Here is a 23,965-nt window from a genome sequence, read left to right as displayed (position 1 = left end):
ATTCCCCGCTCACTCCTTCCTCATCCTCTTTTATCATTATGTGCCAGGCAGAAGTGAAGGGGTTTTGTAAAAAAAAAAGAAATTATAAAAAATTGATAATACAACTAAGAAATAGAACAGCCACCTACCAGCTCCCACAGCACAGCTCAGGTGCAGGGGGATATTGGCTACACGGTGGACAAAGCCTGGTTTTTGTAAGGCTTGGATGGAAATTGTAACTTACCACCCGTTTTTGTCAGTCAGCTCTGTATCTGCTGCTCTGGCAGCCCGGACAGCTCCTCTTTGCTAGAGGCAACAAATAAACACCGTGTTGAAAGAACATACAGCTGTTACCCAGGAACATACTCACCAGATTTGTCTTCAAATCCAAGTTTAAAAAAAAAAAGGCGTGGTACATTATTTTCCTAAAGCAAGTGAAAGAGATAAACTCGAGCAAATTGGCCCATCCAGCTACTCAGCGGAGCACCAAGGTCCACCAGATTATTTCTTCAAAGTTACCACCACTGGCTTTCGGTTAGAGAGACAGAGAACCTTGGTTTTACCATAGAAACACTTCTAGTGTCAGTATTTATTTTCCCTTAATATACATTTATACAGGCCATAATAAAAAGGCTATTACGCAACAGTTCAGTGAGTTATTACCTAGTTTTGAGAATGATGCATGCAATTACAAAGGAGAGGTAGAAACACCGTATTAAAGACCTAAAAATACAAACATTATATAAACAAACACTTTCAAATTAACTGTTGGAATTTCATACAGATAAATAAGGTAAAAAGTACATTACTCTTGTCAAAGTAAAGGAAACACATGGTTATCCGAACACTGAAACAATATTTTGATGTGTAAGCCCTGTACAACTTTGTCCAACAGTTCAGACCACTGTGTTTAAGAGGATTAAAATGATTTTGTCCTGGAGAATGGTTTATTCAAGTATTCAAGCAGTTGAGTAACAAAACAAAGTCCCAAAAATAAAGTATAGGAACCATTTCCAGAGAAGCTGATCTGCCTAAATACTTTGCAAATCGCTGTCTGGATGATCTCATGGGATGCTCAGAATGATAATGCCTATAAGGCTAAATGACGCTTCCCACCTCTCCCCCCAAATGCACACATAATAATCCTGATTTTTCACACACTGTATGTAGACATTCTACATATTCTACACCAATTTATCAGCATCTCCAACCTCAACATTATTTTCCCATTTTGCATGGTTCCTCGCAGAACCTTTCAGTTTACAGTATTTATTGTAATACTGCCCGAGAGACAAACTACAGAGAACTGTCATCACACCCCTAGAGACTGCAGGCACTAATGCACCTATTGCATGCACAACAAAAGATGCAACCAAATCTATATAAAAAGCAAACAACCAGCTCAACATTGCTATTACAGAGAAAGTCCAGAGCAGTAGTTACTCAAGTATTAGACAAATAGGTATAAAATGGAAAGGTTCACATGGATACAAGTTTTTACAGTTTGTTTGAAAGTCTTCTAGAAGCTACATTTGAAATTCTGAAAAGAATTTTATGTACACTGAAATGAAATTCAGCCAAGTCCATTGTGCCTTCTTTCTCTATTTTTTTATATATATATATAGTTCTTTGAAAATGAATATACAGTTGCTTTAGTAAATTAGTGCAAAACAAAATATTTTGGAAGAAGATCATCAAATTGTATCCGCATCAGCTGAAAACCCACTGGGGATTCTGCACGGATGGAACGCAATTTCTTCCGTTACGACCGTTCCCCAGTGTAAAAGCGCTTTCTTGCCATCCCTTCGTATGACAAGCTGAGCCATGTTTACAACACGTGAGCTCCAACATGAGCCTTCGCCCCGAAAGCTTCCAACAGTACGTGCACGTGGTTCGGGTTTCCCACATTCACTCAGCCACATCTTACGGACAACTTAAAAAGTATTTTCCACAAACTTTTGAGGGAATCTTCTGAGGGAAATGTCTTTTTGTACCTGATGCAGAAGGATCCACTCTATAAACTTCATAAGGAAAAAAAAAACAACCAATAAACCTCATCATTCAAGTTCAAAGCACACTTACGAGGATCAATTTGAAATGTGAAGAGAGATTCTTTTAAATTTTAGGAAGAGAAAGGAGCTGCTGGATTGGTAAGGCAAGTGTACTTTTGGAATTTCTCCTCTTTGAATACGCTGCTGTTTCTTTGGTAGTCACCACAGAAATATAAGAAGCATCTTCCACGTGGGGCAGAACAAGGACAACAATGAAGCCGTAGTGAAAAAAGTGCAGTATCACTGATGTGGTCCCTTATGTTCACACCATCTGGTCCTCGGGATATCCCTACTGCTCGTACACAGCCACTGTGCTATAGCAAAGCGCGGAAAGCCTTCGCTCGATGCTCGATTTATCTGCAAACAGAGGGGTAAAAAAACAGGTGATGACTTCAGTGTTATTTTACATTAATTTCATGCAAATTTCAATACTTTCATTATTCGACAAACTTACACTTGTGTACATTTTCGATATCTGCAGGGTCTTGCAGTATTTTAGTCAGTCCTTCCAGCAGCAGGGCTGCCTTGTGGTATCGATACGTAATATCCTCAGTGTGCTGAAACATCTCATCCAGAGCTGCTGACTGAACCTGGAAGCATTCAGGAGATCCGGTTACATAAACTGCGTTAGGCAAGTAATGAAATGAAAAATTCAAACGGAATGATATGAAAGTGTCATTATGAAACTATTTTTGAGCCTTAATTCAGCTGATCTGTTTTTATAACTGTAAGACAACAAAAAGTGTGAGAGAATAGAGCACCTGTGCTGTATTAACTAAGTGTATTCCGCACATGTAAGCTATAAAAGCACTTTTTGATCTTTACGTGCGTTACAATATTGAATAAATATGCTTGTTCTTATATCTACATTGTCCCGTAAAGACGACAAGTTAGTTGTGCGTGACTACACCATTATCAGGGTGAAGCACAATATTTGCCTGTGTCTTTTGTGTGACAAGTGTGTTAAAAAGACGTCCCTCTCACCACAAAAGCAGTGAAAATTCCTCTATGGTTACTGCATTTGCTCCACAGCAAAGTTTATCAATTACATGAAAAATCTTCTGCATGTTTGCTACTGGTTGTGCTTTGTACGGACAGGCTGATGTTCTTCAAACTGAGCTGGTAGATGGATGAAGCTGCTATTGTTGCTTCCAGGCTTTAGTGAGCGTTAGTGAGGGAGATTTCAGCGCACAGGCTGGGAGGCTGAGGAACTCATTTCCTGGTGTTTATGTACCAAATGTGCTGATCTGGGGGAAACGTCCCCAAGGAACAGCATCTGCCAGGAACTTCAGCCACAGTTAAGGCAGGGCAGGAAAGAGAGTGAAAAACTAACAAAAATGACCACGAGCAGAATTCTGGTAACATACATTCTCTTTTCCTGTTATGTAGAAAAGGTATGTGAGAGAAGGAAGCAATTCATCTCAATGTCCTCTCATTTAGGTAAAAGGAGTGGCTTACCATTTCTACAGCACAGCTGTAGATGAGTTTCTCCGCAGTTACACTGTTGATTTCATCAATGAACCTTTGCTTGTCCGAAAAGAACCGATTCAACTTTTCTGTCAATTTCTTGCACATGCCGATACAGAATTTGTATCTCTCATTGAGGCTTTTCACAACTAGAAGAAAGGTAAGAAGAAATCAAAAACAAAAATAACCCAACAACAACATAACCTAAGTTCAGCTTTTCCCAGCACTAGCAAAGTCAACCTGTTTAAACTTGTGCTTTTATTGATTTACTCTGCCTCTTCTATGAACTCAGTATGTATCAAACTTTTTCAAGTTAGTAACTGCCCGTTTCTTAATGTTTTCTGGCAGTATCTTTGTTAACTATCAAAATTGTGCAATTTTACATATCTACAATTCTCCTGTACAGAAGAAAACAAACAAATGTTGCAACCTAAGCTTTCTGAGTGAGGGATCAGCAACGAAAATCCACAAGCAAAGCAAATGAGATTATGTTGTGTATACCTTGCTTAACAGCGGTGGATGGGTTCAGCTTCCCCGATTTGACCTGTGCTTTGGCAAGATGCAAAGAAGATGCGAGTAACTGGGCTGCTTTCATATACAACACCAGCTGCTCTACTTGTCTAGAGAGGAAGGGGGGAAAAAAAAGGAATTATGCATCAAAAGACCTTTCTTGAACACATTCAAGCCATGGGCAGGCAGCACTTTTTAATCACAACCCTACACAGGGCCCAGTAGCGGCAGCAAAGGAAGACAGATGTTTAAAATGCAACTCCACCCTTCCCTTCACAAACGCTCTGTCACAAGTGGAAAGTACATCTGCTCACGCAGGAGCTGCAGCAGCAAATACAAACTGCTTTAATGTAGACACTTTAAAAAGGAACATTTATTTGTGGGGACTCACTGTCTGAGGTCAACGTCTTACCACAAGCGACTGGGTGTACTTTTCTCACAGTGTCATTTCCTATGCCCCTGGAATTCTGAGTTGTGAAAAGCAAACACTTTGCAGGTGGTTTGTTATTTTATGTTTTTTTTCAGGAAGAAGGCAGGAAGTGGAACTGCCCTTTCCCACCACTCCAAATTTCTCATATTTCTCCTTGCTTCTCATTTTGTTGATTGGTTCCACTAAAAAAGGTCAAATTTGGACACAGTCTCCCCCTTCCCAACCTCAACCCCAGTGCTACCGCTTCAGGCCGGCCAGCAGGAACAGGAGAGGGCTCAGACCTGACAGAACCTGGAACACAAGCTCCAGGCTTAGAAATGCTCTCCTGCAACTCCAGCCCAAACTCCTCACCACTTTCCCCAACTTCTGTGCCAGGACAGAAAACATGGTCCTTTTATTTGTCTGCTAGCAGCTGTCTCTCTATCCTTCCGATCTGTCTTCTGTTGTTAAAAATGTTTTCCTATAAAATGTTCTATACAGTAAAACAACCGCTCCCAACAAAAAGAGGGCACAGTTTGCCTGAATACATTTTTGATGTATTCAACATTCACTAATTCTCTTGATATTATTTGACCGCATACTTACCCCCATTCTTTGCTTAGCTGGCTGATCTGATCAACAACTATGCTCTCTTGGATTTGGTACAGCGACACTGCAGAAGTACACAGGTCTGGGTTTCCTCCTCGTACTGCCGTCAGATCCAGAACACATTCTGTAAATGTCAGCATCATGTTTAGATGACGCAATGTATCTGTATGTTCTCTCTGTCAGAGGGAAAGATGACAACAATTTAACCATTATCAGCCATAAGGCAAACGAGTACACTTAAAACTCTTGCTAATCATTTGAGGATTTCTAGGTATGTCAATTCTAGGCAGAAATCACACTGTAGCAGAGTCAGCACTAGGGACTCCAGAACCAAACGGGTCCAAACAGACCAACAAATAGTAACTTGTTCTGTCTTTGTTAATGATTTCAAGATACTGTAGCTTATCATTAAGAGTCTTTCAACAAAGCCAAAGGAATTCGGACATGGAGTTCTATGTTTGTTGAAACCTGAGCAACTAAAGAAATCACAAGTGGGACATATTACTTCTTACTGTATTATCAGCAACCCAAAAATATGCTCGGCACTTGTATGAGAAACCAGAAGGAACATTTGGTTTTTATTATATAACAGACCTGATACCTACAAGAGAACTGACGTAAAGTTTCATACTGATCTGCTTCACTCTAATTTACACTTAGATCTGGAATTACACTGTGTTAAATGGTGGCTGTTGCCAAACTTTACAATTTAAACTAAACAACTTCAATTGGAGATAACTCACTGCTGCTTGGAGACTAAACACATACTACATTCATAGTCTCTGCTCAAAAAAAATTAGCCATCAAAACTAATCAAACATATCTTAGCAATACTTATAATCTTTTCATTAGCAATGCAGATCTAAATACATTTTAAACTCTGCCTGTGGGAAGAATACAGTGTACTGTCAAACAGTCATGTTATAACATATAGATTTGATAGGGATCCAAACACCTTCCAGCAAGATGTGAATGACAAACCAGAACAGCAATCTGCCTTGTGAAATTTACAGTCCAAGGATAACCTTCTGGTGAAAGATTACCCCAATTTGTGTTTTTAAAGTATCACTCCTCCACACATTTTGAAAAATAGAGGATGCTCTTCCCACAAGTAGGATTTAATGTCATCCACTGGCTGTGAAGAAGTGGTTAAAAACAATGGCCAGAGGAACATTGCTGCTGTCAGCACCCACGTCCAGAGACTTGGCACTAAAACAGAGGCCTCTCTGGAAGGCTCCGGTGAACAAAAGCAGCCACGTGCCTTTGGTTACCTATTTGAACACATGAAATACCAGGAGTAACTACCAAAGAGAAATTAGCCACAGTTGACACAGGAATATTTTTGAGATCTTAAAAAGGCGTACGGGAGATAGCGAAGAGGAAACTACAAAGTGCACTGAGCAGTCCCGTTTTTACCATGTCTCTGTTTTAGCAGCATTATACATTATAAAACATTAAATTATTTTTTCTATACCTCCATTAAAGTTTCCTCAGGCAATTCGGGAGCTTCAAAAGTGATAAAGCCCTCTAAGCTGGGAGGCGAAGTACCATAAGGCATGTACTTCAGACTCGGAGCTGCCTCGGCTCCCGGAGGAGAAGAACCCATATAAATACCAGGAGGAGAGCCCATATATACACGGCCACTAGTAGAGCAGAGAGACCCTCCAGAACTGTTTGATCCAACTACAAGAAAAATAACACATACATTCAGTCTAAAAGGTGGTTCCATCTCACAGCGCTGGGGCTGCGGATGACAGCAAATGAAAATCAGTAGTCATCACCGATTCGTTCTCGGCAGGCTCTCCTCACCGTTCCTTGCATCGCTCTGTAGAGAATGCAAGGGCTACACCTTAATGAAAAGTGACTTTTTATAACACACATTCTGGGAAACGATTGACAGGGATTCCAAGGCAGACAGTCCAATGGTACGGAGCAAAGGCTGTGCTACAGTTCACAACAGCACGCTGCTCATTGCGAGCAGACGGAGGCCTTCGCCTTCAGATCTCTGAGATTTGGCAACACAGCTGCCACGTGCGGAAATGCAGGCAGCTCACAGCCCTTATGTGCTGCTTCTGGTACAATGAACAGCAGCAGGCAAAAATGCAGCATCAGAAATCTAACTTTTCCTCTCCGCTTTTGTCACATTCTATGTCACATTTTGTCTATTCTATGTCCTGTGGTGGAGTAAAGCTGCGTACACAGGAGGTTGCCCACCACTGTATTGTAAATCCACACCCCTGGCCCTCTCTTTAGGAGAGGAAAAGGCAGAGGTTGTGTGATATTAATCTACTTTACAGAGCACTTTTACTGCACAGCCTAGAGGAGCTGCTGCACGAGGCAGTAAGCAGAAGTGGACAAGCCTAAATACCGCTTGAGGACAGTCTATAGTTAGGAAAGTCTTACCTGAGGTGGTTCTTGTTCTGAGGACCATATGGGTGCAGGTGGGAGGGGTGGCGCTGCTCGGAGGGGACCCCACAGTAAACATGACAGCCCGAGAACTCGCCCCGCTTCCCACGGCAGGAGGTGCCACTGCGATTCCATAGGCCCCTGCCGGAGCTGCAACAGGAAATTGCAGCAAGTGAGTCTCTATTACATATAATCATACCACTAAGTAATTATGTGCAGCAAACTGGAACACAGCAACACAACATGCTTTGATGTTAATCCAAGACTTGGACTAGTTAGAAGTTCTGACACAAATAAAACCAGCTGAGTGGACAGACTTGGTGATACACAAAGAGTCGAGATGCAGCCTTCAAGTATCTTTTTTTTTACTTCCAATCTCTCTCTGCCTAAAAAAAGAGCAACAGAGGCTCTCTGAGAGCCTGAGGACAATGCCATCCCGCAGCAAAATATTAATACAACAGCAAAACTCTCAAGGCAGAGCATAACAGGTTTGGGGGCTACAGAGCAGAACCAAGGTGAGAACTCCTGGTGGCCACTTAGGGCAAGGGACAAGCTGGGGGAGGGAGGAGGAGAAAAATGACCAAGAATTACATAAATTGGCTTTCATGTGAAAACAAGGCAGAATTAGGAAATGAAACAGCAACAAACATGGTATTAAAAATAAAACCAAACCGAAAAACCAAACCACTCTAACCAGTATAGGCAGTTGAGATATTTCTGTGTTTAGCACAGAAATAGATATTTTATCGTCTCAGTTATTTTTAAGGCTATGCTAAAGAAACGGAACACATTCCCTTAAGGATTTTTTTTTTAAAAAGCCTTCTGTACTGAGACTAAAAACTGTCAGAGCCCATTACCAAAGCTGGAAGCAGAACTGCATCTGGTTGGCACTCCATAAAAACCCCAGCACATAAAGACAATGCGGATGTTTCAGTGTGTTCCTTACCCGTGTCCATTGGTCGCTCTGTGTTGAGACTGTCCGTACTGCCCTGATACAACTGGCCACCAAGGGTCGTCTTTACCTGTTGATCTGACAGCTTCCCAGTACTAACAGACCTAGACAGAAAAACATATGAATTCACAAAAACGTTCTTTTCAGCAAGATTTTCCTAACTGACTTGAAACCAAGGCTGACTTTCAGATTCTTGGTATTTATTACAGAGAACTCTTCAACAAAAATGCAGAAAATCTCAACATTTCACAGTTCATCATGGATCTAGTGAAACAGAGCGAACCATAGAGACTTTGTCTCAAAAATTTATATTGCAAACTTTATCGTATAAATTTTTCAAGCAAAAACTGAACAGGACGGAGGCAATGAAAATTCCATATTCAGATAATCAAAACAAAAGAGAACTAGACAGCAACACAAAGTGCTGCAGGAAGTCCATGCTATATTTATACACAGTACAAAATGTTTTTGTTGCACACAAACTTCAGCATCTCCTCACAGCGAGCTTTCTGCATGCAATGTACATTCTTCTGCCAAGTCACCCGCCCAGCTTTACAGGTTATAAATCCTACAGTGCCCACCTGCCAAATGTGGTTTTACTGTGCTGCTCTCCTGCTTGCTTTTCAGCTCCTTGGGTCGAGTGGAAGTGCGTGAAATCCCTCGGGTCGGTGATGTCTTTAGGCTGCAAGGGAGTCTCTCCCAAGCCCTGGCGATTAGCCAGGGCCAGCAAGTTTGAGGACGCTTGAGTTTTAGGTATTTTGAAAGGAGCTGTTGCCTTTAAGAATCAAGACGAAGAAGCAAAGTTAGAACCCCAAAATGTTCTTGGGAATTGTTTCAAGCAGTGTGTCATCACTTTACATTTTACTGACAGTGGCAAACTTAACAAACCTTAGTAGGAGAGCCAATGATGGTTGGTAAGGGAGTTTTGAACAGCCAGTCTGAGCTCCTGGGTGACGATCCCATGTGTTTGGTCGGTGATGTTCCCAAGCTACCCGGCCTACTCGGTTGTGGAGAATGACTGTATCCATACCCAGCATAGGATGGGCACACTGGGTCTGAATGCTGTTTTCTGAGCTTTTGCTTGTTTTGGTAAATATCTGTGAGAGTAGGAGCACTCTGCAACCTCGCTCCCATCAAAAGTGACTGAGGAGATGGAGATGGTGGTATCGGAGAACCTGTGGGGATGGAAAACAATGAAGGAAAATTCTACTTGCTTGGAAACTGTATCAATGAAGCCCAAAATGCCAGAGATCAACATTAAACTGAAAGGAGATGGGACTGTAAATATCGCGAGATGTGTGTGATCATCAGCTCGCTAGATGGCAAGGAGAACGGATTTAGCCTGTCGGCTCTTCGAACTGAGGCTACATTACACTGATGAGACGTTTGAGCTGCCAAACAGGCAAGATTTCAGGGTGACAGCTGTACTGGCAGCTGCGGTACCTCTGGCAACCTGCATGGAGACAAATAAAGTGGTTGGATTTGGCAGGAATGGCATAACCAATACTGAAATTTCAAGTGCAGCCGCCAAGACTGTAGGCTGAATAGAGGTTCTAAAGTACTGGAATTATAGTCTTGCAAACAAGTGCATGAATGCAACATCGCATGTTAATGACTTGTTTTGTACATAACGACTTCATTTGCAGCCACAAAAGGCAGCTCATCTCATGGCTCCTGCAGCAAAACTGGGTATTATAAAGAACCAAATTATTCCAATGAAACAGTTTGGGATCATTACTTTGAGCAGTCATTTACTTTTCAGCCTGCCAGACCAAATCTTACTAACATCTCACATACTCAAAGGTGCCCTTCCCCTTTCAAAATAAGGAACTTGAAATTTGATGAAATGGTCTCCTCCTTGTGGTATGTTTATGTCTCATGATGAGGAACTGTGCACCGTTAAACAGTACGTAAGACTTCAGCTTTATGGCCACAGCTTCCCAGATAAAACGCCTGTCTTTGCAACCTCAAAGAGCTGACACTGAAGTGACAATTGCACTATAAAAAAAGAAAAAGGCAAAATGAAAGTGAACCGTAACGAGATTTTCAAGGGCTGGCCAAGACAATCTTTTGAAATAGGCTTCGTGTCGTACACGTATGCTCAAAAACACTATCACAAACCCTTTGCAGTTTGCTCAGTGAAGTGCCCATCTGTTAAGACACATCTTTCAACCTCCTTAAGGCTATGCTTTTGCCAGTTAGATTCCGAATATGAGCTACTTCATCTTGATTTCATTCCACTCCATTAAACAGTAGGTTTTAGTACAGCCTTTCCGCCTGCAGCTCCAGGAGCGGGATCAAGTCTATTTCTCATTAACTTCCCAGCCAAGAATTCGCTTGTTCAAAATCCTTCTCGTAGCACCGAAAGTCCTCACCTGTTGTTTCAGAAACCAGTCTTAAATCTCACCCGTTACTGTTCTGTGTCACTGCCACCATAGGAAGGCTTCTGAATGAGAAGTTTGTCCTCTGCTGCCACTGGCAGCGAGAGCAGCTCAATTAGTTCAGAAGCTACATTACGACAGAACCTCCAGTCCTTAGAAACTCTCAGTACAGATGACCTCACTTCACCCAGAAGCAAAAGACAGCTTTCCCAGAGCCACTGAAACGCTGAGAAACAGACTTGCTGCAATTTGTGGTATGTTACAAACAGAAATACCACTGCAGTCGTTTGAAATTGAGGAAAAGAATGCAGGAAGCAGATGAAGAAATGAAACATTAAATACCCTTAGAGCCATAAAAACAGTGCTGTGGTCTGTTACAAGTCAGTTTAACACTGGCGAAGTCACTAAACCAACAGCCCTACAAAATGCTATCCCAAGAAAAGATGCAGCCAAAAAGCATACACAGCTTTGGATTCTCTTCACATACTTTTTTCAAGAGACTATTTCAAATCTGAGGATTCGCTCGTTCCTCGCCTTCTGCTGAGACTGACAATGGCACAGCAATTACGAAGGCAATTTGTGAGACATCATAGATCTTATTTCATATGGATGAAACCATTCCCAGATATTTTAAATGTGTCTACTTCAAGACTGAAGGCCCTGTCATCTCCAGATTATTTTGGAAAGTGTTTAAATAGGGAAAAAACCCACAATGCAGTTTCAAACACCACCTCTTAGAAAGTCAAAATAAACAGTATACCTAGTATTTTAGTTAAAGAAACTGCACCCAAAATATGCACAGAGCAAAAGAACACGTTGCTGAATTGCAAATTCTTATGCCTAATCCTTCTGGCATCACACTGTGATTCCATCCTGAACAGTCTCAGAACATCTTCAAGTCCTATTTCTCCTTGATTTTCTTTTTTCCTGCTGGCATGCCATGATAATTTACGACTTGGAAAGCTTACTGAATGCTTAGCAACACTAACATCAGATCCCAGTCGATTTCCTAGGGGAATGATGAAAACACGCTGCACGCTGTACACTGACAGTTCTTCCTCCCTTTTCTAAGGAGCGGTATGACAGAACTGCTCTAGCAAAACCAGATTCTGGGAAGCATGTTACTACCATTCATTGTAATCCAGCCACCCCCATCCCTGTTTAAAGACAGACATCGTCACAGTTGCTTTTTCATCTTGAGAAATACAAACTTCAGTTGCACTCTTATTGTGTAGGGAATTAGTTATGGGGAAAAGTGAATTGATAGAGCCACCGCGGGGCTACGTTTCAACAGAAACTCGGCACACCGCCTACCCAGTGTCCCTATTAACCTGTACTAATGCATTGTTGGCTCTCCTCCCCCTTCACAAAGCGCTGTAGAAACTCCATCAAAATAGCACCGGGCGCACTGACCAAAGTCACTCACCTGAGAAGTTTCTACTCCTTGACTCGTGTCCTTGAAGTTGGCCGCAACAACAGTGTCCAAGCTGCTCGGGGATGGTTCCAACTAAGCAAACAAAATCAAAACGTGAATTTATACTTTATACTTCACCTACAGGTGAAGGCGAAGCAAAATAAACCCTACTGGGTTTACTTCTGTAAGTCATTTAACAGAAATTATTTCTGCAGATGTGACCTAGCTGGGCAGATTTTAAGACAATTTCAAGCAAGAATTAGTTTTCTGAATTACTGCTTGAGATAAACCTTCACTAACTGCCAAGAATGGATGGGCTTACCTAGTGGTGAAGGAGAATATGGTCTAGAAGACCCTGTGGACAGCCTGCGCCCGATGCCCTGGGCCGTGTCAGCTGGTACCGGAGAACAGGAGCCCATCTTCATGAAGCCCATTGGGCTGGTATTCGAGCGTCTCACAACTCCAGCTCTAAGAGGGTGAGAAGTGCAGTTACACACACTATAGTAACTGTGGTTCCTCAATACAAGCTTCAGAATCCCCTAAGCAGTATAATGATCAGTCAAATACTGATATTTAAAGAGAAAACTATGACTTGAAGCTTATTAAGCTAATAACTTCAGCTAAACTTCCCATACTGAAAACAAGCAAGATTTAATTCCCTTTTTTTCACACAGTGTTTTTAATTTTTAATGCCATAATAGTCTGTTAACTGGAGAAAATGAAAACAGATATCCCTAAGTACATGGATTCCTAATTGCCAAACAACTCCATTATCAAATTTTTAATTTTACAATCAAGTGCAATGTATTGCTGCAAATGCCCGTTTTTATGGTAGGAAAAGGAAGGAACCTACAACAAGGATTATGATAAAGTTTTAAATATTTCGTCTGGTATGCAGGTCAGATAACTGAAAACCAATTATTTAGAGGAAAGACACTTCTCCAAGTGAGGCAACTATTACAAAATCAGATATCCTGAAAAAATGCAAGGACCCATAGGTTTTGTTTTTGTAAAGATCTCTAGAGTTCTGAGTAGTCTGAGTCTTTAACCTTCACCACCCTGGTCCTGCAGACCACAAGGCAGAAGATAAGTTGGGCACACTGGAGCTTTGTAATAAGACGAACTGGTTAACTAGCATGCCAAAAATTTTTTCCTTGATATTCTACAGAACAATGCGTTAATCTCATCACTACATGTGTGAAAACAAAACATAACCTATTACTGACTTTATGATGTAATGCCATATAATACACAAAGAGGAATAAAGAACAAGACTTCATCTTTTTACCTTCTTGGGTTGCATTTGAGTGAAAGAACAAGTTCATTCTGTTTTCATGAAAAATGTCAAGTGCCCACCCAGCAATCTCGAAATTGTGAAGGACCATTATTTGTTATCATTAAAATATTTCTTTAGGATGTTTGTGTGTGGGGAAAAAAATTACATCAGCAAGAAAGCATGGACATCTGTCAGGGTACAAACACAAACTAGAACCAAGACAAAGGAGTTAAAAACAAACAACAGAAACAAAACAACACAGAAACAAGCCCAAACTCACCTTGGTGACCCGTGGGGGTTTGACATGGGGCTGGCAGTAGAGGAGAGGTTCTGCTCTATCCGCTGGTAATTCCGTAGCTGAGTGGGAACCGGGATGGGTGCTGTTTCGCTGCGGGGGGATATGGAAGGCTGACAATGCCTGAGGTTGAAAGGTATGGAGACAGGAGATGAATACAGGTAGACAGGTATCTCTCCGAATTGTACCATTGCTGAAATTGCTCAGATAATCTGGGAGACAGGCAAAAAGCTGCTTCTGCTCTTGCTGGATGCAATTTGGTCTTAGCTTCTCCTCATCTAGCTCTAACACTTTGCAGAAGATCAGGAACTGTGTGTTACTACCTGCCTCTCTCACACCGGTTAGTACCAGCCCAGGCACTCGGTCACGCACCGCAGCCACCTCCAGGTCCCTTGGGTTTCCTGCCCACCAGCCCGCGCTGTTTACCACACTCCAAAATAGCATTCTAGGAAAACCCGCTGCGCTAAGAACAGGAAGTTCAGCCGCGGGGCTGGAATGTGCACAAAAGCCACTAAAGCACAGCCAGAGATATCCCAAGAGACACGGTGAACTTGCAAAAGGAAAACATGTTATGTAAGCAACTCCTGATAAAATGACCAAAGCCACACACCTGAACGTTAAATCCACAGACCAGAACGGCAGATTAACATTACCCAAGTTCAACCGCAGTGTCAGTGCCCTGCCTTACCTCAGTGTACTGGCTGATAAGGAAATCATACCACTGCAATGTAATCAGTTACCAACACTTTAAAGGAAGAGAAAATTCAGTGGAATAAATTTCAATCTAATGGGCTTTTTTGGAATATAATTAGTATCTGGTTCTTTATTGATCAGCTCTTCTGAGAGAGAAAATGTCAAAAAAGTTCTACCACAATCTCTAGAAAACAAGCAGTTACAGCACTCACTGTATGGCTACAGCTGGGTTTCTGACTCTATTTGTCCCCTTCACTTTGCTACCTCTGCAAATGAAATACTACTTCCTAACAGGCAGAGAACTTCCTTAGGAAAAGTTTTTTGTCCTTCAATTGCTACCCAGTTTCTAGATACTACAGAGTAACTTGGAAGTCAGCAGTGAGCAGAGTCAGTGGAAGATCTGAAACACACCGAGGTGGCACAGGGCAGCTCCCGAAGCCCGACCTTGGGCAGAAGAGAAGCAGATGTTATTTAACATGTGGCAGTGACACAGAGGAGGCCATAAAGGCACTTCAACACTTAAAGGCCTCAGCGTGGAAAATGCCTTTTCCTGCTCTCCCGCAGCCTTGCAGGTACAGCCGAGCAAGCTCTGTGAGCCACGAGCGATGTGGAGGCAGCGATGCTGTGTTGGCGTGGTGGGGAGGCACAGGACAGTACTTGCCCTCCCATCAGGGCTCCCCAGCTCCAGCATCCCCCAGTCTGATGTGGTTTGTTACTGGTTGGAGAAAATGCAACACAGATGCGTGCAGAGTCGCATGCAAATCTTGTTTCTCTGAGATCCAGAGAATAAAATTAGCAACTAACCACAGGGGAATGAACTGCCTCGACCTATTCTGCACATTCTGGCTGGAGCCTGAGAAGTGTTGCAGCTGCTTCTACTTGACATAAAGCAGCATAACTAAGGGGACAATTCATTCAGTTTGATCAACTAATCAGAAAGATGCACTGTTTCATTGGGCGGGGGGATAAAGAAAAATCACACACTATGAAATAACATTTCTCAGGAAATCAAAAACCAAAACCCCAAAGCAGCATCTTGGAGAACATCAGACACACACTCTGCTTCCTTCAGGCCGTGCCCCAAGCAGTCAAATTTACTCAACCAAAAACTAAATCAAGCTGTTATAGTACAAACAACAAAAGTCTGAACAGTACACACCTGTTTCTAATGATACAACTATTTAGCTCTTAACTTAGTGATGTCCAAATAATTTAACTGGCAGATTTTCATAAAACCTGTAACTCTAAACTGTGACGCCTAACACAATTTAAAATAGGAAATTACAATGTATTTCTAATATGTTGTACATGGCCAATCCAGAGCAGACAGATCTTTACAGAGAAACCACCCCCATTATCTGCCCTTAAACATAAAAGGTAAGACTAAAGCTGTATTGATAGTCCACGTCAGCACATTTCACAAACTGCACAAAGATCAGCACAAAGTAGCAAACTTTCCTTGTGACAAGCATTTCTAAACAAATAATGCTGACCTGCAGCCCTGTAGTATTAGCATAAGCCAAAAATACACCCAACATAATAGCTTTATTCCTCATTTGGCTGCTCATCCTCTTTCTGTTTGTACTGAAAACATGATGAAATTAATCACTTGGTCAAATAACAAATCTAACCCTTCTGTTTCAATATTACACAAGTAGTTAAACAGCATGATTAAGTTCTACATTTTCCAATATAATAAAGATTTTGGGCACCACTGATGCATACCGGTTTTATTTCAAATTACAGAAACATCTACAATTATGTGGAAGAAAGAGGATTTATTAACGGTCCTGCTGATGGAAAAGCTGCAATACATGTTTATCTCTTTCATGTGGCTTCTTTGGTATCTTGTGAGACACACACACGAAATTCCCAGTAATCGCTTGCACAGAAGCCACACCCAGTTACCAAACACAATCCAGCCACGAGACACAAATCCAGAGCAATCTGGGATTTCTAAGTTCCTCTCCTCTCACAGCTACTTCTTAAAATGTACACTGCTTTCAACATCCTGACTCACTAAGCGAAGACTGTGCTGTGCTTTATAACACCAAAGAGGACGAGTCAGTTACGTCTCTGAAGTTTCTGCTTTCAAGCAGGTCAATATTTCAACAGACAGAAGATTGCTCTTCCCTTAAGGAATCTTTTGGGGGTTCAGAGCCAGAAGCCAGCTACGCAACCATCGGACATGACAATGAACTAAGCGCAGAGTGCCTGCAAAATCAGGTTGAGCTTCTATTTCAACTCAGATTACAGTAGCCATCCACAATTAAAAAAACCCAACATACATCAGCAGAGAATCCTTTTAAAAGAGAAAACACAACATCACGCACCTGTTAGGAGTACCAGAAGCAGTACTTCGAGAAGAGGCCGAGGATGGTTTCTGTACAGTTCCTGAGCTTCCTGAAATAGTTAGTGGCGACTGCCTGTGAAAACAAAAACCACTGTCGAGAGGCAGGTCTTCCATCAGAGAAACTACTGACTTTGCCGTAGACTTTCTGAATCTGAGCTGTTTACATGTTCATACCACATTCAGTTTGGCATATTCCTTTAAAGCCATAGACAGCTATGTAATCCCATCGTTGCCAACACCCCAGCAACCCCTTCTCCAGCTGCAATATCCGTTTTAGAACATCTTTTGGACGTCTTTTGGACAGAGCTCAGCACACCTACCCTCCGCACAGCAAGAACTCGCTCGAAGCTCGTCTGCCAGCTGCGCCCAACGGCATGTCATCTGCAGGAAGCACAACACAGTGAAAACCCTCGGCATGAAGCAGAATCTTAAAAACAACACACATCTCCAATATTTCTGTTACAGAAATTTGTCAGAAGTGATTATCCCTATGAACATATTAAGTTTCCCACAAACAGTTTTATGTATGACAATAATTCAAATGTGACCAACAACAAAAATGTGACTGGGGAAGGCAGTTCTTTAACAAGTGTTTGTGGTTCGGTTTGGGTTTTTTGTGGGTGGTTGGTTTGTTTCTTTCTATACTAGTTATAATAATTCTACATTGTTTAAGAGTACAAGGTATCAGCATTGGGAAATTTACAATAACAAATCACAGAAACCCTTCAGAAATCAAGGCACTCATTTAGTCAAATATTTAGCATGGGTTGGTGGCATTGTATAGAATGAGCTGATGAGCTTCCTAGTGAAAATTCAGGCTGTCAGATGTCATAAAATGGCAACGTGCTACATTCAAGCCTTTCTGCTATATTAAGACCAGTTTTATCCCTTACCTTTCACATTAAATGTTTTTCTTATGTTTTTACCTATTATCTAAAGCTCTACAGCATCGTCTATCAATGTTTGGTTAGTCTGGACATAACACTGGTCCCGCCTCCACCACGAGAACCCTCAGGTTCTCATCAGCAACTGGTTACAACTGACTCTTCTCTTGCCAAGCCCCAATATTTTCCATGACTTTAAACCACCTTGATATTCAAAGAGCAATCAAAGAAATTAGTTCCAATGTGAACCGAGACACATTTAGAGAAACGAAAGCCAAAAAGTAACAAGATGTAAAGGTATGAATGGAAATCGTTTTAAAATGTAAAAATAATGAAGGTTCTCACATGAGTGGTCTGAAGAGATGTTGTGTGGGACAAGAACAAAGTCGTCTGTGTCACAAGAGGAATTCTTGCTACTGGTACTGGCAGAGTCTTTAGAGACTTGAAGATAGTTAGGAGGACCCAACGGAGGGGAAGACAAATTTTCTTCTTGAATATGCTGCATGTCTGGCAGAGACTGGAGGGGTGGTGGACAAAATAAAGGAAAAAACCCACTGTAAATCCAGTGCTACGGAAGGTAGAATTGCTCTTTTAACTATGAAGCTTCTAAAGTAAGAATCATCATCCCTAAAATTATCTGTAACATTCATTACACTGACAAGCATTTTATAATATTTGCTACTCTAGCATTTGAAATGTATATGTATTTTTTTTTTTCTTTAACAAAAAAGAACAACTATAAGAAACCCAGAAAGTACAACATAAAGAGCAAGAGAGAACTAAAATGCTAATGCCATTCTTCTGGCAAAAGACAGGGGTATTCCTTGTTCTGTGCTCTCAAACAGGACAGTTTGTGCTGTTTGAAGAATGGAAAGATCTAAAATTCAGTAACTCAGAATCACAGAATGTCAGGGATTGGAAGGGACCTGGAAAGCTCATCCAGTGCAATCCCCCCATGGAGCAGGAACACCCAGATGAGGTTACACAGGAAGGTGTCCAGGCGGGTTGGAATGTCTGCAGAGAAGGAGACTCCACAACCCCCCTGGGCAGCCTGGGCTAGTGTCTGTCACCCTCACTGAGAAGAAGTTTCTTGCCAAATTTAAGTGGAACCTCTTGTGTTCCAGTTTGAACCCACTGCCCCTTGTCCTATCACTGGTTGTCACTGAGAAGAGCCTGGCTCCATCCTCCTGACACTCACCCTTTAGATATCTGTGAACATTAATGAGGTCCCCCCTCAGTGTCCTCTTGTCCAGCTCCAGAGCCCCAGCTCCCTCAGCCTTTCCTCACACGGGAGATGCTCCACTCCCTTCAGCATCTTTGTTGCCCTGCGCTGGACTCTCTCCAGCAGTTCCCTGTCCTGCTGGAACTGAGGGGCCACAACTGGATAAACTCTTGGATAAACATTATAGAAAATATTTTCTAGAGATTGTTCTGTAAAACAGAGAACTTACTGGAGGAGAAGCAAAGCGGCAGGAAGGCGAGCTGCCACAGGAACTGCCCGAGACTGAGCCTGCATACGTGGGCACTGGCACAGGACACGCTACACGAGGAAAACCCAAGGGAAAAAAAAAAACGGGACAAAGATTTTGAAAGGCTGAATTTCAAACAAACTCATTTCCTCACTGCTTTTCATTCATAAACCCTCATGCAACTTAAAAGCACAGCACATCCTTCAACACACGAGGGTATTTAAGTTCATTTGAAATGCCAAAGGAACTAGTAAATAAGTATCACATTTCAGTCTGGCATAATACAAAAAAGGATTCAACACTTAGGCTCACAATAAAGCACAACAACAACTCAGACTCAGGAAAATGTCCCATGAACACTTAGCGTGACACTTGGCAGATCCTTCTCCATTCCAGCCCCCACCATTCATCATTTACGCAAATAAGGGGAATAACAAAACTACTTACACTTTTTGACGGTTGAAATCTGATCCAGGAAAGGGTGGTTGAAAAATGCCTCTATAGAACAAGAAACAACAACTGTGGTGAGTGAAGGTACAAATGACACAGAATTTACAGACTACATTGCAGATAGTGATAAATGGTTGCCTTCCCAAAATCAATATTTCACAGCCAGAGGGTGAAGAGCTTATAAAAGATTAAAGCCTTCTATGTTATATGCTGCTATAGCATTTGGAAAGGAAACAAAAAAATCAATTGAATAACTTCAAACAACAGGCAGCAAGGCAAATCAGACAATTACTGGGGGGCATTTTATGACTGCACTTAAGGGTCATGCACACAAGAAGCCGTTCTATACTTATCATTACATCCTCATTGTTCGATATGGTACTAACTCATTTGTAATTTCTCTTCAAAACTATGAGCATCTCACACATCAGACACTGAAACTATTTTCACTTCTGCCTTTCCCAAGGACTGAATGCTTATTTCTGAACCCGTTAATGCCACTTCTTAGGTGGCCAAAACTCACAAGGGAGGAGCAGCCGTTCTCCTTCCCACTTCCCAACAAAGCACAACCTGAGCAGCTGGTTCACAGCTTAAAGCCGAATTAAGCACAATTTCTTCAACAATTTCCTCAATTAACTTGTTGCTGTTACAACAGAAACATTTTGCTTTTGTTGTAAATGGGCGTGCTGAGATGTATTTAATCGACTTGGCATAATCAGCTGGCTAGGAGATTACACGGAAAGTTTCATTCTCCAAGAAGCAACTTCCAGCTAGTCAGGGGAAACTGAGGGCTGGCAGAAGCTAGCTGCTGAGTTTTGTGAACGTTAACGTTCTGACAGTCAAGGAAAAACAACGCTGTTCATCAGACCCCAGCAAATAACAGGAAAAAAAAGAAAGAATCTGAGGCCTGCAGTATCTCCTCTTCCTTCAACACCACTTTCTTCCACCTCCCGATAAGAAGGGAGGCCAGCTCTAACGCAGGAACAATGTAATGATTAACTTCGACACACGGATCAGGTGTTCGTCAGCTTTTGTACAACACCTGCTGTTCTACTTTATATTGCTGGAAGATCAACAAGATTTCCAATGCTATTTTTACTTTAACAACAGGCAACTGGGCTCAGTTCTGCACTCTCCCTCTCGCTCCCTTGGCTAAGCACATTCCAGAGCAGCCCCTTTGAGGCCATTTACGAGGCTCAGCCAAGGAAAACACGACTTTCATCACGGCCACTCTGCTTTCTATTTTTCTTTCTAAGCACAAACACGTTCTCCCACTACCACAAATGACACAGGGAATTTCCCATGTTTGAAGAAACTGTAGGGATCAGCACAACCAGAGGGCAGAGTGGAATCAGTTACTCAAAGTCCATGTTTGTGATGTATTACTACTTCTACACATACAGATTTATATATCAACCTCTAATACTGTCACTATCATTGAGACATTTTACCCAATTTTCATGAGCTTTTTCTGGATCTGACTTCTACTTAGGATTTTACATAGAGCAGTTAAATGGAGTTGCGGCAGTCACATCTACACACAAACACCCGCGTCTGGTTCTCAGAAGAGCAGCACCTTAATTATGCTGGTATGGATGTTTTAAATTCCAAATTACTAAAAACAAACAACAAAAAAGGTCTGATATTTATTGGAGCAAAACACAGCAGGAACTGAAAAGGAAAAAACGACTGTAGCTAGGAGAGTCTTGAGCCTCAAGTGAAGAACTAGAACACCTTTTGAATCCTCCTCTCTCTCCACAGCCTCACCAAACAGTCTTCTTATCACAAATACACAAGGACCACATGTGATGAATGAGTCAATTTGTTTTTCAGTACACCAAGACCAAGCTTGCATGCATTAAAAAAAGAGCAATGCTGAAGTTTCATAAGCAAAAACAAAACCCGGGAATGCCTGACATGAATACAAGTAACAGGGAAAGTCAAGAGAGGAAAAGGAAAAGCTACATACCAAAGTCCATTCGGTCTTTTTGGTTTCTCTGAAGCAAACCCAACAGCAGGTCAGCCAGATAAGCTGATGTTTCCCTAGGAATACTGCACACAAGAGAAAGCAAAGCATGCATTAAATTGAATACCTGCATTAAATAATGCATAGCACGTTACATTTCAGGAGTCAGCATTCTGCCAGGTCCCAAAGCCTTCGCTACACACGCTCTATACAGTACAGGACCCTTTCAACTCAGCCAGGTACAAAGACAAGATGCAACACGAGTCACTGGTATCGTACTACATCCCTGTCAGCCAGCAACATCCAACATCTTTATGAATCCCAGGCATTCCCAAAGGTGAAAAAGTGTTCAATCAACAGATGTAAGTGACAGGAAAGGCCATGGTGACATACCTAGGAATCAAATTCCTGTTCTTTTCATAAAACATTCTCAAATCTTGAGGACTATTGGCCTGTCAAATAAAAAAGTACATTAATTAAAGCTCAGTTTTACAGAGAAAAGTAGCTTTCGTACCTATGCGCACATACACAAAAAGGTGGCTCTGGCATACGGGCATTAAAGGAGAAAACCCCAAGCACAGCAGTGACTTCAGTATTGCATATTTTTACGTATTTCCTCTGGATTGAACACACGGACATAACAGACCAAATATAAGCAACTTCTCCCTCAGGATCCTCAAGCGATCTGGCCTTTGAAGCTCCAACACTACACCCAAACATGACTAATTCTGTTTTCATGACCGGAAGGAAAAGCCCTAGGAATTTCCATGAGACTACAAAGAGGGAAAAGAAATAAAGTGTTACCTGAAAAGGTGGTTTTCCAACAAGACACTGATAAATCACAGTTCCTATGCTCCACAGGTCTGCTTTAGCATCATAGTGTTGAGACATAATCACTTCAGGGGCCTGGAAAGAACAGCAAAATCTCAGAAGGCAAAAGAAAGCAAAGCCACAGCAAGAGGAATTTTACAGTATTAGCAGAGACCACTTTATTGTAAGACAAAATTGGCATTTTAAGCTGCATCACATGACTTGAAAGGTAACAGTTCTATCTAAAATGAAAGCTATGCTTCAAAACACAGAAAACTAGAAACGCTGATGTTCTAAAGAAAGCATCTAGCGATCGGTATGTGTGGGAATAAGAGATAAGTGACTTACGCAGTTCTCCTTGTGGATATATAACTAAGCATTTTGTAAGAAATATCATTATCACCGTTTTACATATACAAAAACAAGGGAAAGCAAAACGATCTTCCATGACCATACAGGACAGTAGCAGTAGTGCTGAAGTCAGACAGTTCAGAGCTTGATTGACTATCACAACATTTAGTAAAAATTAATGGCAATTAACTCCAAATAGTTTTTTAAAAACAAACAAAACCAACCACACATGTGAGAGGATACATTAACTAGAATGAAAACATCAAGTAGTTTTTTAACTACTAGTGTAAAGCTCTTCTAGCCTGTACTTGATCGCTTTTTACTTTCTTAGAAACTGAGAAGGAGATAATGCCCCGTTTTCAGGGAAAATAAAGTACGTAAGTGGGAATGATGCTGCCAAAAAAATGAATTCTAAGATGCATTGCCTTTTAATTCTCTAAGATTTTTCCTCCCTGCAGCGCTAAGAAATGTTCAATGTCTCTCTGATTTTAACGATCTCAAGAAATACTCCCCAATACTTCTGAAGCAACATTAGGCATTTGTCGATCTGCAAGCAGTAAATTATTTTGTTCTGGTAGGAGAACATTTGAGATAAACACCATAATCTGAAATACACTGTCGCTTACCATATACATAGGGGAACCACACAGAGTTGCAGCCATCATGTTGCTATGCAGATAACGAGCAAAACCAAAGTCAGCTATGTAAAGAAACACATTTGTCAATGAAAAGAAAGATCATTTTGAAATTTTTAAAGTCTAGAAATGATCTTAGTGAAATCTGCTACAATTACCAGTTAGAGAGAAAAAGACAGGTATGATATAAAGCAAACTACATGGAATTGTAAAATATGTGTTCCACTGAAAGCATGATGTATTCCAAATAGCAAGCCAAGAAACAGCGGTGGCATAATTTGCACAAACTGCTGCTCAGCCATCCCCCCAGCTGCAGCGCGTGCTGTCTGGCGTCAGCAGGAAAGGATTAAAGTCAGTCGCTAAATATAAATGGTTCATTAAAAATGAGGAATATACAATCTGCCTCAGTGAAATCACATCAGGTAGAAGTTTAAGTTTCCGATGCTTGAATTTTCCACACAGGCAAAAAGAGTCTGGAACTATTCAGTAGGGACAGTGAGAGAAGTTGCTCTGTCTGCTCTGTGCTGTTCAGAAGATGGAGTTGGAAGAGATCTCATATTTTGGTTGAGCAAAAGCATAGAAACTTGGTAAAAACAAGGTGCTTT

At 41.5% G+C, this 23,965-nt stretch overlaps 1 protein-coding gene across 1 annotated transcript in view; it reads right to left on the bottom strand.

The window, feature by feature from the left end:
- Positions 1 to 536: 536 nt before the first annotated feature.
- Positions 537 to 23,965, bottom strand: part of ULK2 (unc-51 like autophagy activating kinase 2) — a 37,190-nt gene continuing 13,761 nt past the window's right edge. Inside the window, exons 7-28 of the mRNA XM_082068695.1 lie at positions 23,352 to 23,425; positions 22,369 to 22,470; positions 21,958 to 22,016; positions 21,568 to 21,650; positions 19,596 to 19,646; positions 19,131 to 19,219; positions 18,025 to 18,196; positions 17,116 to 17,176; positions 16,776 to 16,868; positions 13,735 to 13,872; positions 12,501 to 12,646; positions 12,191 to 12,271; positions 9,272 to 9,558; positions 8,965 to 9,158; positions 8,378 to 8,487; positions 7,429 to 7,581; positions 6,500 to 6,708; positions 5,023 to 5,201; positions 3,999 to 4,117; positions 3,489 to 3,646; positions 2,485 to 2,620; positions 537 to 2,387 (exon numbers count right to left, since the gene is read on the bottom strand). Of these exons, the coding sequence (XP_081924821.1) occupies positions 2,320 to 2,387; positions 2,485 to 2,620; positions 3,489 to 3,646; positions 3,999 to 4,117; positions 5,023 to 5,201; positions 6,500 to 6,708; positions 7,429 to 7,581; positions 8,378 to 8,487; positions 8,965 to 9,158; positions 9,272 to 9,558; positions 12,191 to 12,271; positions 12,501 to 12,646; positions 13,735 to 13,872; positions 16,776 to 16,868; positions 17,116 to 17,176; positions 18,025 to 18,196; positions 19,131 to 19,219; positions 19,596 to 19,646; positions 21,568 to 21,650; positions 21,958 to 22,016; positions 22,369 to 22,470; positions 23,352 to 23,425 (2,762 nt within the window). The 3' untranslated portion in view covers positions 537 to 2,319. The remainder of the gene's footprint in view (positions 2,388 to 2,484; positions 2,621 to 3,488; positions 3,647 to 3,998; positions 4,118 to 5,022; positions 5,202 to 6,499; positions 6,709 to 7,428; positions 7,582 to 8,377; positions 8,488 to 8,964; positions 9,159 to 9,271; positions 9,559 to 12,190; positions 12,272 to 12,500; positions 12,647 to 13,734; positions 13,873 to 16,775; positions 16,869 to 17,115; positions 17,177 to 18,024; positions 18,197 to 19,130; positions 19,220 to 19,595; positions 19,647 to 21,567; positions 21,651 to 21,957; positions 22,017 to 22,368; positions 22,471 to 23,351; positions 23,426 to 23,965) is intronic.

This window comes from Streptopelia decaocto (assembly GCF_964273445.1).
Source record: "Streptopelia decaocto genome assembly, chromosome: 18".
Taxonomy (NCBI): Eukaryota; Metazoa; Chordata; class Aves; order Columbiformes; family Columbidae; genus Streptopelia; species Streptopelia decaocto.
Note: the sequence above shows the minus strand (reverse complement) of the source record. Positions and strands in the feature narration are given on the sequence as shown.